Genomic DNA, 18359 nt, shown 5'->3' on the forward strand with positions numbered 1-18359 from the left:
CCGAGACTCGGAATCGAACCCGGGTCCCTGATGCTGTGAGGCAGCAGTGCTAACCACTGTGCCACCGTGCATTCAGGATTAATATAAAGTTAAAGTTAAACTTTATTTATTAGTCACAAGTAGGCTCACATTCACACTGTAATGAAGTTACACACTCTGGCGTCTGTTCGGGTACACTGAGGGCGAATTTAGCACGGCCAATGCACCTAACCAGCACGTCTTTTGGACTGTGGGAGGAAACCGGAGCACCTGGTGGAAACCCACGCAGACACGGGGAGAACGTACAATCTCCGCACAGACAGTGACCCAAGCCGGGAATCGAACCTGGGTCCCTGGCGCTGTGAGGCAGCAGTGCTAACCACTGTGCCACTATGTGGAAGAGCAGGGGGTTCAGCTGATGCCCTGGTCAATGTCCTCAGGCACGTTACCAAATAATACAAATCAACTAGTCATTCACCTCCTTGCTATTTGTGGTATGGTGCTGGTGCAGAATGGCAGCCATGTTACCAACATAGCTACACAAAAGTATTTTCTTTACTCCTGGAGTAACTTGGGGCACCAAGTACTTTGTGATGTGTTAAGTTTCTTCACAGGTTTTATTTTACAAAAGCGTTCTGTAACATCGTAGGTCTCAGTTTGTGTAGTGCCTTCTTTTACATTGCAAGAAAGGTTTTATGGCGCTGGTGCTAAACCATTGTTCAAAGATTCCTTGCTGCCAGAATTTTCCCAGTTGCCAGCAGTGCCTTGCATTATCGCTTCATGAATCAGCACTCCTGGATGATACTGAGGGAACATTGCAATGTTAGAGATGTTAAACAGAGGCAATGTCTTCACTTTCAGATGGACATAAAAATCCTTCGGTACTATTTTAAAGAACAGCAGGGGAGTTCTCTTTGATGTCCTGGCTGATATTTATCCCTCAACCAACATCAGTAAATCAGATTATTTAGCCATTGTGACATTGCTGTGTGTGGGAGCTTGCTGTGCGCACCTTGGCTGCCACGTTTGCTACAACAGGGATTATACTTCAAAAGCACTTCATTGTCTGCGCATTGCTTTGGAACCGGAGGTCATGAAAAGCTAGATAAATGTGGCATGGTGGCACTGTGTTTAGCACTGCCACCTCACAGCACCAGGCACCTGGGTTCAAGTCCGGCCTTGGGTCACTGTCTGTGTGGAGTTTGTACGTCCTCCCCGTGTCTGCATGGGTTTCCTCCAGGTGCTCCAATTTCCCCCCTCAGTCCAAAGGTGTGTAGGTTAGTTGAATCAGCCATGGTAAATGCATGGGGATAGGGCAGAGGGGTGGTGGGCCTGGGTAAGATGCTCTTTCGGAGAGTCGGTGTAGACTCATAGAAACTAGAAGCAGGAGTAGGCCATTTGGCCCTTCGAGCCTGCTCCGTTATTCATTTTGATCATGGCTGATCATTGAATTCAATATCCTGATTTTCCCCCCCTTCCCTCCCATATCCCTTGATCCCTTTAGCCCTAAGAGCTATATCTAATTTCTTGAAATCACATAACGTTTTGGCCTCAACTACATTCTGTGGTGAATTCCACACTTTCTCCACCCTCTGGGTGAAGAAATTTCTCCTCACCTTGTCCTCAAACTATGACCCCTAGTTCTGGACTCCCCCCACCATCGGGAACATTCTTTCTGAATCTACCCTGTCTAATCCTGTTAGAATTTTATAAGTTTCTATGAGATCCACTCTCACTCTTCTAATCTCCAGTGAATATAATTCTAACTGGCTTAGTCTCTCCTCATATGACAGACTTGCCATCCCAGGCATCAGCCTGGTAAACCTTCGCTGTGCTCCCTCTAGAGCAAGGACATCCTTCCTCCGATAAGGAGACCAAAACTGCACACAATACTCCAGATGTGGCCTCACCAATGCCCTGTACAATTGCAGCAAAACATCCCTATCCCTATACTCAAATCCTCTCGCTATGAAGGCCAACACACTATTTGCCGCCTTTACTGCCTGCTGTACCTGCGTGTTTACTTTCAGCAACTAATGCACGAGGACTCCAAGGTCACGTTGAACAAAGAACAGTACAGCACAGGAAACAGGCCCTTCGGCCCTCCAAGCCTGTGCCGCTCCTTGGTCCAACTAGACCAATCGTTTGTATCCCTCCATTCCCAGGCTGCTCATGTGACTATCCAGGTAAGTCTTAAACGATGTCAGCGTGCCTGCCTCCACCACCCTACTTGGCAGCGCATTCCAGGCCCCCACCACCCTCTGTGTAAAAAACGTCCCTCTGATATCTGAGTTATACTTCGCCCCTCTCAGCTTGAGCCCGTGACCCCTCGTGATCGTCACCTCCGACCTGGGAAAAAGCTTCCCACTGTTCACCCTATCTATACCCTTCATAATCTTGTACACCTCTATTAGATCTCCCCTCATTCTCTGTCTTTCCAAGGAGAACAACCCCAGTCTACCCAATCTCTCCTCATAGCTAAGACCCTCCATACCAGGCAACATCCTGGTAAACCTTCTCTGCACTCTCTCTAACGCCTCCACGTCCTTCTGGTAGTGCGGCGACCAGAACTGGACGCAGTACTCCAAATGTGGCCTAACCAGCGTTCTATACAGCTGCATCATCAGACTCCAGCTTTTATACTCTATACCCCGTCCTATAAAGGCAAGCATACCATATGCCTTCTTCACCACCTACTCCACCTGTTGAGTGTCCACTCCTCTCAATTTACACCCATTCAAGTAATAATCTGTCTTCCTATTATTGCTATCAGAGTGGATAACCTCATATTTATCTACAGTGCTGCCTCTGCCATGCAGTTGTCCACACACATAGTCTGTCCAAAGCATGCTGAGATATCTCTGTATCCTCCTCACAGCTCACCCTCCCACCCAACTTTGTTTCAAGACATCCCATGCACTTTAACTTTACATAGTAGTCTGTTACGTGAGATTTTGTCGAAAGTCTTGAAAGTCTAAATACACCACTTCCACTGGTTCTCTTCGGGCAACTCTACTAGTTACATGCTCAAAGAATTCCAATAGATTTCCCCTTTATAAATCCATGCTTACTTTGTCTGATTATACCACTGCTTTCTAACTGCTGAGTTATGAAATCCTTAATAATGGATTCTAGTAATATTGCTCCAGAAAACCATCCCATATGCACTCCAGAAATTCCTCCTCTATTGTTCTGTGACTAAATTGACTTACCCAATCTATATGCAGATTAAAGTCAAACAATCACAATGTTCCTTCAACACCTGCATCTCTGATTTCCTGTCTACTGCTTTTCCTACAGTTTGGTGATCCATAAACCGCTCTCACCAATGTTTTTTGCCCCTTGTTTAGTTACTCGATCCATACAGATTCCACGTCGTCTTTGCTAAAAATTTTCCTCAATATCATCGTTAATCAACAATGCAATTCCACCTTTTCTTTTCTGTCCTTCCTAAACACTGAATTGTCCTCAATGTTTAGTTCCCATCCTTGCTTACCTTGGAGCCACATCTCCGTCATGCCAACTATATCGTAACCCTTTACATCTATCTGTGCAACTAGTTCATCCATTTTGCTTTGAATGCTCTGAGCATTCAGATACAAAAGCTTAAGATGGGTACTTCTAGCATGTTTATTTTTTTACTTGGTCCTTACCTGACTCTGGCCCTTGATTTCTCTGTCTATCACTTTCCTTATTATCCTTACTCTCTTTTCCTTTTGTTCTTAATTCCCCTTGCTCTGAATCCTTACAACGGTTGCCCTAGGAATCTGAAACCCTCTCCCTCTCACCATCTTTTCAGCCATGTATTCATCCTATGTATCCTGCTGTTTCTACTCTGACTAGCATGTGGCACAGGTAGTAATTCTGAGATCACTACCTTTTGAGGTCCTATTATTCTGCTTTTAGGACCTTATTCTTTTTTTACCTTTGTCATTTGTACCAACATGTACTATGACCACTGGCTGTTTGCCCTCCCCCTTCAGAATGTCCTGAAGCCGCTCCATGACCCTAGCACCAGGGAGGCAACATGCCATCCTGAAGTCTCGTTTGCAGCCACTCCTATCTATTCCCCTTATAATTGAATCCCCTGTAACTATTGCATTGCCACACCTTTTACTCCTCCCCTCTGCAGCAGAAACAACTGTGGTGCAATCGTTTGGCTGTTACTATTTTCCCCTGAGAGGCCATTCCCCTCAACAGTATCCAGAATGGTATACCTGTTCTGCAGGTGAATGGCCACAGGAGATTCCTGCACTGCTTGCCTAGCTCTCTTGCTCTGCCTGGTGGTCACCCATTCCCTTCCTGCCTCTGGAGTCTGAGCCTGCGGTGTGACCACCTCTCTCTGTGCTATCCCTGATACTCCCCCCCCCCCTCGCGGACGCTCTACTGTGTCCCCAGCCGCCACTCCAGCTCAACATTCCAGACTCAATGGGGTGAAAGGACTCCTTCTGCACTGTAGGAATTCTATGATTCTAAGCTCATTCTTCCTTTTACCAGAAAGAGGTATAACCAAAGTGGAAAACTCCACGTGTTCAGAGCGATGGCCCCCTCACCAACCACTGGTTGGCCTTGTGCAGATCTCCCATGCACATTTTCTCCCTCTACTTACCATTTGGGATACTTAGCTATATCACTACCTTTTGATTTCAACAAAATTGCATTTCCCTCCTTCCCGCCACCCTGACGTTTTCTTTTAGTCTTCTCCACTTCACTTATTCAAAAGCTATTACATTGTTCACTTTTTCCAGTTCTGATGAAAGGTCACATACCTGAAACATTAACTCTGTTTCTCCACAGATACTGCCAGACCTGCTGAGTATGTCCAGTGTTTTCTGGTTTTATTTCAGATTTCCAGCATCTACAGGATTTTGTTTTTATATACTTTGCTGTCCTTCACTGGAACTTGTCTTGGCATGTACTGTTCAGACCATAAGACATAGGAGCAGAATTAGGCCACTCGGCTGATTTTTTTTTTCTCATCCGCATTCTTCTGCCTTTTCCCCATAACCCCTGATCCCCTTATTAATCAAGAACCTATCTATCTCTGTCTTAAAGACACTCAATGACCTGGCCTCCACAGCCTTCTACGGCAAAGAGTTCCACAGATTCACCACTCTCTGCCTGAAGAAATTCCTCCTATCTGTTTTAAAGAATCGTCCCTTTAGCCTGAGGTTGTGCCCTCTGGTTCTAGTTTTTCCTACTAGTGGAAACATCCTCTCCACGTCCACTCTAACCAGGCCTCGCAGCATCCTGTAAGTTTCAATAAGCTCCCCCCTCATCCTTCTAAACTCCAACGAGTACAGAGCCTTCAACCTTTCCTCATACTACAAACTCTTCATACCATGGATCATTCTTGTGAACCTCTTCTGGACTCTTTCCAAAGCCAGCACGTCCTTCCTTGGATATGGGGCCCAAAACTGCTCACAATTCCCCAAATGGGGTCTGACCAGAGCCTTATACAGCCGCTGAAGTACATCCCTGCTTACCTTTCTTGCTTTAAGGCGTATTCCAGCATCTTAATTCTCCGGACCAGATCCTTCTCGAGATTCTCCTGACCTTTCCCCTCTCCTTGACGTAAATACTAACATTGCATTTGCCTTCCTAACTGCTGATTGAACCTGCACATTAACCTTAAGAAAATCTTGAACAATGATCCCAAGTCCCTTTGTTTTCTGAATTCCTAAGCATTTCCCCATTTAGAAAATAGTCTGTCTCCATTCCTCCTTCCAAAGTGCATAACCTCACATTTTTCCACATTGTATTCCATCTGCCACTTCTTTGCCCACTCTCCTAACCTGTCCAAGTCCTTCTGCAGCCTCCCTTGTTTCCTCAATACTACCTGTCCCTCTCTTAAAAGTGGGCAGGCATCCTAATGCAAGTCTAACGCCGGCACCATTCTTTAGTTGTTTGTAAGGAAGTGCCTCCTCTGTCTTTCCACTTGACATATTTTGACAAATTTGCTGTGTATTTACAGCACTTTCTGTTTTTAATTTCAAATTTCCAACATCTTTGTTGTTTTTCAATCGCTCATCCACTGCTTTTCCTCTAGTGTGTCCCCAACCAGGATTGACAACGCATTGGATTAAAGAAAAGATTTGAATTGATGTTGCAACTTTCAGAATCTCATGTTTCTTCAAAAGGAACTCTTCAAATGCATACAATGAAAATATAACAAAAACTTACTACAACTTACAAATCGAAGAAAGGGTTTAATAAAGAAACTTCATTACTCCAAACTTGGGCCTTGCCCTGGGCCACTCCAAGCTCTCCACAATTCCCAGCGTGAGTCAGCTGGTCAGCTAACTATCACATCATTCTGTAATTGGTTGCATGGTTTACTGGGTCAGCTTGTTACCATTGGTCACATTACATCCAATACAAAGTTGTCACCAGTTACATTCTAACACCTCGGGACATCACAAAGTTCTTCACTTTGAATCTCGTGAAGTACTTATGAAGTCACTGTTGTAAAAGAGGGAGCCAATTTGTTCACAGCAAGCTCCCACAAACAGCAATATGACAATGACCAAAGAATAATTTTATTTGAGGGATAAATGTTGGCCAGGACTCCAGGGATAACTCCTGCTCCTCTTCCAAATAGTGCAATACGTCCGCCTGTTCCACAGCAGAAATTTAAACGCAGCAAGCTCTTGAACTGTTTTACTGATTGGTATCTGCTTTGATCATTTAAAGGCACGTGTCGCCTTTCTCCAAGGAGAGAGGAAAGGTCAGGAGAATCTCAAGAAGGATCTGGTCCGGAGAATTAAGATGCTGGAATACGCCTTAAAGCAAGAAAGGTAAGCCTTGCAGACTCTGGGTCCTCCCCAAGAATACTGTGTAGCTACCTGAGATGAGAAAGCATGGTTTGTCTTGCTTTAAAATTTGCATCGAAAGCTACTTTGGGATAATGAGAATTACAGAAAAAAAAAAGTTGGCTTTGAAATAACATTTCAAAAGCTCAGTCCTAATGGGTTCAGATCAATAAAAATGATCACTGGAGGCAGGGAGGGTCCCAGAGGACTGGAAAGTAGCTAATGTAGTGCCGCTGTTTAGGAAGGGAGGGAGGCAGCAGACAGGAAATTATAGGCCGGTTAGCCTGGCTTCAGTCATTGGCAAGATTTTAGAGTCCATTATTAAAGATGAGATCACAGAGTACTTGGAAGTGCATGATAAAGTAGGATTGAGTCAGCATGGCTTTGTCAAGAGGAGGTCATGTCTGACAAATCTATTAGAGTTCTTTGAGGATGTAACAAGGAAGTTAGATAAAGGAGAATCAGTGGACGTGATTTACTTAGATTTCCAGAAGGCCTTTCAAGGTGCCGCATAGGAGAGTGTTAAATAAGTTAAGTCCCCATGGTGTTATGGGTAAGATCCTGGCATGGATAGAGGATTGGCTGATTGGCAGAAGGCAGAGAGTGGGGATGAAGGGGTCTTTTTCAGGATGGCAGCCGGTGCCTAGTGGTGTGCCTCAGGGGTCGGTGCTGGGACCACAACTTTTCACAATCTGCATTAGCGATTTAGAAGAAGGAACTGAAGGCACTGTTGCTAAGTTTGCAGCTGATACAAAGATATGTAGAGGGACAGGTAGTATTGAGGAAGCAGGGGGGCTGCAGAAGGGCTTGGACAGATGAGGAGAGTGGGCAAAGAAGTGGCAGATGGAATACAATGTGGAAAAGTCTGAGGTTATGCACTTTGGAAGGAGGAATGGAGGCATAGACTATTTTCTAAATGGGAAAATGCTTAGGAAATCTGGAACACAAAGGGACTTGGGATCATTGTTCAAGATTCTCTTCAGGTTAATGTGCAGGTTCAGTCGGCAGTTAGGAAGGCAAATGCAATGTTAGCATTCATGTCGAGAGGGCTAGAATACAAGAGCAGGGATGTACTTCTGAGGCTGTATAAGACTCTGGTCAGACCCCATTTGGAATATTGTGAGCAGTTTTGGGCCCCATATCTAAGGAAGGATGTGCTGGCTTTGGAAAGGACCCAGAGGAGGTTCACAAGAATGATCCATGGAATGAAGAGCTTATTGTATGAGGAACGGCTGAGGACTCTGGGTCTGTGCTCGTTGGAGTTTAGAAGGATGAGGGGGGATCTTATTGAAACTTGCAGGATACTGCGAGGCCTGGATAGAGTGGATGTGGAGAGGATGTTTCCACTAGTAGGAAAAACTAGAACCAGAGGGCACAACCTCAGGCTAAAGGGACGATCCTTTAAAACAGAGATGAGGAGGAATTTCTTCAGGCAGAGAGTGGTGAATCTGTGGAACTCTTTGCTGCAGAAGGCTGTGGAGGCCAGGTCATTGAGTGTCTTTAAGACAGAGATAGATAGGTTCTTGATTAATAAGGGGATCAGGGGTTATGGGGAAAAGGCAGGAGAATGGAGATGAGAAAAAAAATCAGCCATGATTGAATGGTGGAGCAGACTCAATGGGCCGAGTGGCCTAATTCTGCTCCTATGTCTTATGGTCTAATAAGGTAGGATCTGTATCTAGTGAATGTGTGTCATATATAGTGAATCAGCATGCAGTGACCAGCATGGGGTTGGGGAGGGGGTGTGTATGAAGGATGAAAATCAGATTGTGAAGTAACAAATCAGGAGAGAGCAAAAGTTCCAACCTGATGCGCAGCTCCCAATGTGTAAATAGTAGCTGTAACTGATTTCACAAATTGCAATCTCCAGCAGCCTATTTTGGTGGTAGTAGAGGCGGGTACAATTTTGTCTTTTAAAAAGCATTAAGACAGTTACATGGGTAAGATGGGTACAGAAGGATATGGGCCAAACGTGGGCAATTGGGACTAGCATAGTGATTTAAAAACTGGGTGGCATGGACAAATTGGGTCAAAGGGCCTGTTTCCATGCTGTAAACCTCTATGATTCTATGAATGTGTATAACTAAATTTGATGGAGAGAGAGAAGGGAACCTGTTTTGAACAACCAATGGCAAACTCTTTTTGCCAGTAAGGGTCTTGACCTTTCACCAAGGTTTCTTAGTTTTCTTGTAAAAATATGCCAACCAGAGTTCCTGTTTCCGATTAATTGGAACCCCTTTCCCTTACAGGGGCGCATGAGATGATGTTTAGTGGCCATAAGATTGGTCTCTGCTGTGCTGCTTTCCATAGTAATAACCCTGCCACCACTCATGTAAAGAATAAGAGGTACTTAAGGGCTGCTGATGATAGTGAAAGTCCCTCTTTAATCTTGTAAAACCACCTTTGCTGAAGATGTGTTAAAAGCAACTTGCTGTAAAAGGAAGGGAAATTAAAAATGCCCTTTAAATTTAGCATGGGCTTAATTGCTGGAAGCATTGGGATTTGTGGGAATCAATCCCCAGGCTATGTCAGGAAGATGAACATGTCCAAATTTCAATTATACATATTTTGCATTTTCCTTTTCCCAAGTTAGGTGCTCTATTCATGTAACTATCACTTGTTAATTTTACATTAGCACATTTTTTCATTTCACTTTTTTTCTAGGACAAAATATCACAAACTGAAGTATGGAACAGAACCAGTTCAAGGTGACTCAAAGACAGACGCGCCTGATTCAGGTATGTTGAGAAATAAGACACATTTTGCCTGAGACTAATTCATACCTTCAATTGAAAGTAACTTGCAGGTGTACAGTATGGGTAAGTGAGATGGTCATGGTGCTTTCCCATACCTGCATTTATCTTTCCCTTCCTGCCACACTCTCCACGTCAATCTGTTCCCGCCACACCTGTCTGCTCAACTCAGTTCCAGTTGTGACGGTTTATATAGCAGCTTTAACATAGAAAAATGTCTGCAGACACTCGAGCCTGGTGCCGCACTCACTCTTCCTTCTTATTGTGCTGATTGCATTGCCACTTGCACTCTTGAGGTGTGTTCCTCTCCTGGCCCTTTTAAAATGCATTTCATTAAGTCAGTGTTCAGAATGGCCCCTGAGGGAACAGCGACCACTTGGCAAAATCCAACAGCTTTACCCCCTCTGACAGAATACTCCTTTTGACATTTTCTGTAAAAACTTGGGTCAACTGTTGTAAGGGTAGAAATTGGTGGGATTTGCTAAAGGTGAGGAAGACCATTTGGCTCAACTTAGTTTAGCTATCCAACTGGGTGGCATGGCGGCAGAGTGGTTAACATGGCTGCCTCACAGCACCAGGGACCCGGGTTCGATTCCAGCCTGTGCGGAGTTTCCGCGTTCTCCCCATGACTACGTGGGTCTCTTCTGTGTGCTCTGGTTACCTCTCACAGTCCAAAGATGTGCGGGTTAGGTGGATTGGCCATGCTAACTTGCTCCTTAGTGTCCCAAGATGTGTAGGTTAGGGGAGTTAGCGGGGCAAATACATGGGTAAATGGGGATAGGGCCTGGGTGGGATGCACTGTTGGAAAGTTGGTGCAGACTGAATGGCCTCCCTCTACTTTGTAAGGATTGTATGATTCTATCCAGAGAAACCCGATCAACTCTTTATTCCCATACCCAGTTGTTCTTAAATGATCCTGGATTGATCACTTTACTATTGTATATATTGATCACTATTTGCCATGAATTGTCAACCTATGATAAATCATTGCCCAAATTAAAACCACACTTGTACAGTGACTTCTCTAGGCTCATTTGGCATCGTGTTACTAATAGGAATACAACCATACATAAATCTCTCCAATGCTCTTAATTCTTTAACCCAAATAGATTCCATGACCACCAGCAACAGACCCATAACTTATACTGTTTAATTGTGATGGTATGCAACTTGAAGTGCCCTTGTCAGGCACAATCCAAGTCAAGAAGGATGTCCATAGTTTATTACTTTAATCAATTCAGATGACCTATACTATAAGAGCTCACGCCCTTGTCTTTATGCATCTACTACGTCAAAGTTTCATATTAAAATCTGAGTGATCCGGTTTGTAATAGGGAAGGAACAGATAGCAGATCTAAGTTTGTACCAGTATTAAACACATGCAGGAATCGCAGTGATTATTCTCATTTTTCTATATTTGCCATCACACCGATGTACTCTCTGGCAGTAACTGTTGGTAGGTTATTTGGCTATGGAGGGTACCGTAGCTGCCTGCAATCCTATCGCCACATATTCTGCACACACATCACTTTCCAGTTTGGCTGGCTGATCTTTATCTAGTCTTTTTTTTCAGGCCTCCATAAACTTGGGGCCCACTCAGAGAGTGGTAAGGGCGTGGAATGCCCTGCCTGCAGCAGTAGTGGACTCGCCAACATTAAGGGCATTTAAATGGTCATTGGATAAACATATGGATGATATTGGAATAGTGTAGGTTAGATGGGTTTTAGATTGGTTTCACTGGTCGGCGCAACATCGAGGGCCGAAGGGCCTGTACTGCGCTGTTACGTTCTAACCCCATCTACCTTGCTGGATGGGGATCAGTTAACCTCGATCAGACTAGGAATTCAATGTGAGACATCTGCACTATGTGGCACATGATAGTAAGTGTTGTTGTCGGCACTTAACGAAGCAGCTGCAAGAATAGAGATAAGCCTGGACCTGTATAGGTTGAATTCTCTCGTAAGCGCAATTGATGTGAAATTCCAACATGATTTGGTGTGAAGTAGAATTGGGTGGAGTAACTACTTGGATTTCCAGACCATAAAGTAAACACATTGAAATTTGAAACTGCTCCTTGCGTAGTTCTAGACTTGCCTACTGGAGGTACTGCAGATTTTCAAAGCAATGCGTCCGGTTGCTATTTAACACTTGGATAGAACATACGAAGGGTCCAGTATAGATATAATACTGGAAAATTGCAATTATGTCCTGTCCGCAAAAAATGGCAAAGATATAACCCCCCAACGCACTGGCCTCCTCCTAATCATTAGTAAAGCGATTCCAGTATTCAAGTGACAACTACTCACCACAAACATGGTCAGTTTGGATCAACCAGAATCACTCGGCTCCAGAGCCTTAATTTGGACGTGGGCGGAAGATTAAAATGGCAGATCAGCTACCTGCTACATCAAAGGCAGTGTTTAGTTGAATATGGCACCCAGGTGCCCAGGCAAAACTGAGCTTATTCGGTGATGGGAATCAAAAGGAATGCATTTCAATAGCTAGAGTCATACCTGGTACAAAGATGATGATTGCCATTCAGCACAATCGCAGAACATTGCTGCAGGAGTTTCTTAGAGAAACGTCTTTGGTCACTGGCCTTCACTGAACCCTGCCCTCAATATGCTCAGTGTTAATTCTAGTCACAATTCCTCTGATAATAGATCTGCCCATGCCACTCTACAGCATGACCAGCACTAATGCACTGTGAATATTGGGTGCATCAATGGCAGGTAATGACCATCTTGAACAATAGAAATCTCAGTCACTGGCCTCTTAACCTTTCATAACACCACCACTGCGCAGACCCCACCATTAATATCTTGAGGATCACCATTGGCCAAATGCTCAACAGGAATTGCCATATCAGCAGAGCATCTGGCCAATTAGTTGCCTGCCTCCTGCTCCTTCAAAGCCTTGTCACCACTTCCAAGACAGAAATGATAGGATACTTGCTATTCACTTGCAGTCACAACACTTGAGAAGCTCAACACCATCAACTGACTACGGTCATTGCACCTTCTTCACCTTGATTTCTACCACTGAGAAGGACGAAAGTAGCAGTGACCTGAAATTGCTGTCGTCTCTGAGTTCTCAAACATGTCGGAGAGTTGGTGCTGACTCGATGGGTCAAATGGTCTCCTGCACTGTCGGGATTCTATGATTCTAACTTGAACATGTATCAGCATTGCTTTGTGTTCACTACGTCAGTATCCTGGAATTCCCTACTTAACACCAGTGTGGGAGCACTGGTTCACAAAGGTGGACCTCCAAGAAGAACACTAGGGGTGTTCAGTCAATGGCAAGTTATACCCACATCTTGGGAACAAATAAAGATAGTTGCTTTCACAACATGAGAAATATTAGTTGTTGTCACAGAATAAATATCACTTGGATCCTTTTTATAAATCCTTTTAATGTATATTTACACCTAGAATAGACTGGTTGGCTGCAGTGTGGTGTAATAGTCACAACAAATTGATGGTGGAGTAGCACGATCCTTTTATTTCCATTGAATATTGTAAGCTTATGTTGCTGCACCCTTGATTCCTTGTAGGTTTAAATATTACCCCACAACTTTGAAGTTTATTTATTAGTCACAAGTAGGCTTACATTAACACTGCAATGAAGTTACTGTGAAAATCCCCTAGTCGCCACACTCTGGTGCCTGTTCGGCTACACTGAGGGAGAATTTAGCACGGCCAATGCACCTAACCTGCACATCTTTCAGACTGTGGGAGGAAACCGGAGCACCCGGAGGAAACCCACGCAGACACAGGCAGAAAGTACAAACTCCACATGGACAGTGACCCAAGCCGAGAATCGAACCCGGGTCCCTGGCGCTGTGAGGTAGCAGTGCTAACCCACTGTGCCACCGTGCCGCCCCACGAGCAATAGACTTGCAAGCAGTTACTGAACGAGTATCTGAAACTTTTTGTCGAGCTCTCTCTCTTTGCCACTCCTTTCTCCTTTCAAAAACCCGCTCTTTAATTATACCTTCGCTTTCTCGTGATATGATCCCAAACAAAATGGAATGTTAAGGTTAGCAATCTAAGTTGCCAAGAATGTATTTAACAGGTTTAAACAAGAGTTTAATCCGATATTTCATAATTTGTAATCCAAGACTATTTTGGGATGTATGATCGTGCAGCTATAAATCAACACTATATTTTCTCTTTTCAGTTATAAATAATGGCCCTGATACATCAACCATAGAACAGAATAGTCCATTATCCTGGAAAGAAGGGCGGCAGCTGCTGAGACAGTAAGTACACCTCACTATTATCTGCAGTCCCAAATTGAGGCCCATGGGGCTGAAAGCGGCCTGCCCAGCTCACAAAGCCTAAATGACTCTGTTTTCTTTACACTCGTTGGCTGGTTAGACCTGAATGAACTCCATGCCCTCGAGGTTGGGAAAGGGCTGTTCTTCACGTCGTTGCCTCAGTGATGGACATGTCCCAAACTGAACCATCACGATCTGCTTTGTACCAGTGCTTTGAGATATGTGCGTTTTAATGGGAACCTGAATCTAAACTGTATTGGGCCTCCCACGTCTCTGTGCTATGTGTGACCCACATAGATAAAGGACTTGCAAACACCTGGTATTGAGTATTTGCTGCAGAGTCTCTCTACCTGTCCCTACATGTTGGAATCATTCGTGTATCTGCAGTGGAGCCTATTTACGTTGCGCCACACTGCACAACCCAAAGGCAACAATATTAAACTTGTCTACAATCGTCTGCTGTTTTACCTTGGACAAATGTATCTGTACATTTATCATGCATCATTGGCTTTTCAGCATATAAACTACATGCATGACAATGATCATCTTGTAATTTACATGCTAAGTGTCGGCAATCAAGTCCTTGATTTTCTTGAAACATTTTTAACTCGACAAACTATATATAATATACTATGTATATATGCATGCACATATATGAATACATAAACTCATCCGTGGTGCATAGTGTAACACCCCCATGCAAACATGTTGTTAACAGGCTTAGCGATGCATTGAATGTTGTCTCTGAGCACTTTGCAGTATCACTTTGCACCACCATTCTAGGTCCCTTGTCACATTTACCCCTAGTTTTTTTCATTACTCATTCGTGGGACGTGGGCATCGCTGGCTGGGCCAGCATTTATTGCCCATCCCTAGTTGCCCAAGGGCAGTTGAGAGTCAACCACATTGCTGTGGCTCTGGGGTCACATGTAGGCCAGACCAGGTAAGGATGGCAGATTTCCTTCCCTAAAGGGACATTGGTGAACCAGATGGGTTTTTTCCGACAATCGACGATGGTTTCATGTTCATCAGTAGATTCTTAATTCCAGATATTTTTTATTGAATTCAAATTCCACCAGTTGCCGTGGCGGGATTTGAACCCGGGTCTCCAGAACATTAGCTGAGTTGCTGGATTAATAGTCTAGCAATAATACCACTAGGCCAATCGCCTCCCCTATTGACATTGTTTAAATATGACGGTGGTGGAAGTAGGTGGTTTAGGTGATGGTACACACACCCCTCAACCCTGCAGCACCAAACCCCTCCCCGCCCCCTCCCAGTTGGCCAGTCCCAATTGCTGGCCCCCGCTTACTCCCCCACTGACCCCTATTGCCGAGCGGCAGCGGGACACACACCCTCCCAACCCCTACCGATTGCCCGCCCCCATTAGGCCCTCCCCCAATGGGCAATGCCAAGATGCCTTCTGGGCATCGGTTCTTTGGTTAGCGGGCCGGAGATTTTAGTCCCAGGCCCGCTAATTACATTTTGAAATGGCGATTTAAATAATTTGTGCAGCTCCGCGCCGATTTCTGGCATGGAGCTAACGGCGCCGGAATTCCAGCTGCCCGTGGCGCCCAGCGGGGAGCCTGCGAAACAGCCTCCGCTTGAGTCTCCCAGCCCACTGTGCAACACAACCAGCGCTGGGAGAATTACCCCCAGAGTTCTGGAAAGATGGGCACTATAGTCAAAGGTGACATGTCAGGTTGCTTTGGCGAGGAAAGGAAGGTGGTATGGGTGGTATGTTTCAAGAACAATGAAATGTGACACATCAAATCCAAGCATATCACAGATCGATATTAACTGGAGTTAATGATAACTGCAAAAAACTCATCAGCTATGCACGTATTCTGAACTAAACATTCATTCCCAAGACAACATTCATTTCAGACTTGAGAGCTGATATTTCTGGTGAAATTTGATGCATCATTTATTATGAGATGGAGAATAAAGATGTTTTAGGACTGTTTTGGATACAAGGTAGTGTTGTGACCTTTACTCAGTGCTCCAAAGCATTGATAACTTCAATAACTCATCCCATTCCAGTTGTTTGATTCTGGCCTCGGAGAAGTAACGCCATCGATCCTCCTCTGGAGCCCCCATCCTTAAGTCGCTTTTCATAGAAATGGAATCCCTACAGTGCAGAAGGAGGCCATTCGGCCCATCGAGTCTGTACCAACCACAATCTCACCCAGGACCTATCCCCATATGCATTTACCCTAGCTAGTCCCCCTGACACTAAGGGACAATTTAACACGGCCAATCCACCTAACCCACACATCTTTGGACTATGGGAGGAAACCGGAGCACCCGGAGCAAACCCACGCAGATACGGGGAGAACGTGCAGACTCCACACAGACAGTGACCCAAGCCGGGAATTGAACCCGGGTCCCCGGCGCCCAGAGGCAGCAGTGTTAACCACTGTGCCACCGTGCCACCCTTTGACATCTCCATCAAAACTTTCCTAAATCCTTCTGGTTTGGTGCCTCATTACTTTCAGGATTCATATAATTGGACTCTTCAACTATGCTTTTCATGAGCTCCTCTAATACTTTGTTTCCATTTCTCATCAATGAAGCACCTTATAATGTTTACTGTGTTAACAATATTACAGAGGCACAAGAATGTTATTATTCTCTAAAAGATGGATTAAGATACGTGAAAGCCGCTACGAAGTTGCTGCATTCTTTTCTGTAATTATATGCGTCTAATTCTGCTGTGTGCTGTGCTTTTAGATATTTGCAGGAGGTGGGCTATACAGACACGATCTTGGATGTACGAACAAAGCGGGTCCGATCCATGTTGGGCCATTCCAGCCCAGAGCACAACGGAGCGGCAGAGTCCAACAGCTTGGGACAGATCCTGAACGGAGGAGACTCTCCTTTAGTCAAACAGATAGAGGAACAGATTAAGAGGCAAGTACCTGAATCAGGCTCACTTTTGTACAAGTACTGCCAGTTCCTAGCTACAGACCTTCTCCTATCTGTTAGGATTCACCATCGAAGACAAAAGGCTGGATATGCCTATGACAGGACACTAGCTGATTAATGCAATTCCCACCTTTGATCGTGATGGTTAGTGCAGTTGCACAGAGGAGAAAGCAAAATTCTTGGCAATCACCTCAGACTTCTTTTGTGCACCTCCTGGCAGGAATTTGAGAGCAAAATAAGCTTCATGGAATGTGTTTTGCACAGGGAGGAAATGGGAAGAGGTAGTTAAAAACAAGGAAGAAAAATGCATTTGATTGTGAATTAGGCTGGAGGGACATTATTACTCGCACTTGGGCCCCTTAAGGTTAGTGGCCCTTCATCTGTTAACCTTCGGCACTACTCTACATTTGGTTGATTAACCTTCTGGTTTCTGATGTTATAATTAATTACTGGGCCACGACAAACATTTAACAGCCTTTTTGGGGAAGGTTCAGTTCAATACACATTACCAGAAGTTGTGCTGCGAGATGTGACTTAACAGGATAATATGCAGTACAGAAGGAAGGATTCTTGTGGTTTGAAACAGATGGCTAATACGTCTGTTCTGTAAGGTGGTAGCCACGGTGCCAAAAGCAGATTTTTTCCTTTTTTAACAGCTACTGTTATTTTCAGCACTGCAAAGAAAAGTCAATACAATCGAGCATAAAAATCTGTTCCAGTGGCCAAAGCACAGTCTGGTGTGCTAAACAAGTCTGACAATCCCAGTTACACTGACAATCAGTTATGCAAGCAAGAGTGGGTGCTGGAATTCACCTCAGAGCTCATGGGCTTGAGAGGAGGAAAATCAGCCATGATTTTTGCTCCTGGGCGGCACAGCAGCACAGTGGTTAGCACCGCTGCCTCACAGTGCCAGGGACCCAGTTTCAATTCCGGCCTCAGGTCGCTGTCTGCGTGGAGTCTGCACGTCCTCCCCGTGTCTGCGTGGGTTTCCTCCGGATGCTGCAGTTTCCTCCCACAGTCCAAAGATGTGCAGGGTTGGTGGATTATCCATGGCAAATTGCCCCTTAGTGTCCAAAGATGTGCGGGTTAGATGAATTGGCCATGGGAAATTGCCCCTTGTATCAGGGGGCTTTGTAGGGTAAATACGTGGGGTTATGGGGATAGGACCTGGGTGTAATTGTTGTCAGTGCGGGCTCGATGGGCTGAATGGCCTCCTTCTGCACTGTAGGAATTCTGATTTCTTTTCTGTGATCATTACATGGTGACCGCTGATGAAAGCGTGTGCGTAGGCAGCTGGTCAGGTCAGGATCAAATTGCCTGAAAACACTCGCCTGTACAAAGAATGGCCATTTAACTGAGATACCAGAGGATGGAGCTGTTAATGAACCTGGCTGAAAATTGGAAAGCAAAAAGGAAAGCAGCTCCTGAAGCTGTTTGTATTGCAGTGTTTGAAAATCAGGTGGCTGCTGAGTTTCAGAGACGAGTGATGCCCTACATTAAATTTCCCTTTCAGTTCAATGTTTATGAAATTATTTTAAGCTTGGTGATGTCAGATAAACTTGCTTCAATTGTAGAGCAGTTTCGGAATGGTGAAAACATGAAGAT

At 44.7% G+C, this 18359-nt stretch overlaps 1 protein-coding gene across 1 annotated transcript in view; it reads left to right on the forward strand.

Moving 5' to 3' along the window:
- Positions 1-18359, forward strand: part of LOC144511409 (striatin-3-like) — a 76397-nt gene that overhangs the window by 14597 nt on the left and 43441 nt on the right. The window contains exons 2-5 of the mRNA XM_078241739.1: positions 6673-6776; positions 9456-9529; positions 13727-13808; positions 16560-16739. Coding sequence (XP_078097865.1) covers positions 6673-6776; positions 9456-9529; positions 13727-13808; positions 16560-16739 — 440 coding nt within the window. The remainder of the gene's footprint in view (positions 1-6672; positions 6777-9455; positions 9530-13726; positions 13809-16559; positions 16740-18359) is intronic.

Source organism: Mustelus asterias, chromosome 24 (assembly GCF_964213995.1).
Source record: "Mustelus asterias chromosome 24, sMusAst1.hap1.1, whole genome shotgun sequence".
Taxonomy (NCBI): domain Eukaryota; kingdom Metazoa; phylum Chordata; class Chondrichthyes; order Carcharhiniformes; family Triakidae; genus Mustelus; species Mustelus asterias.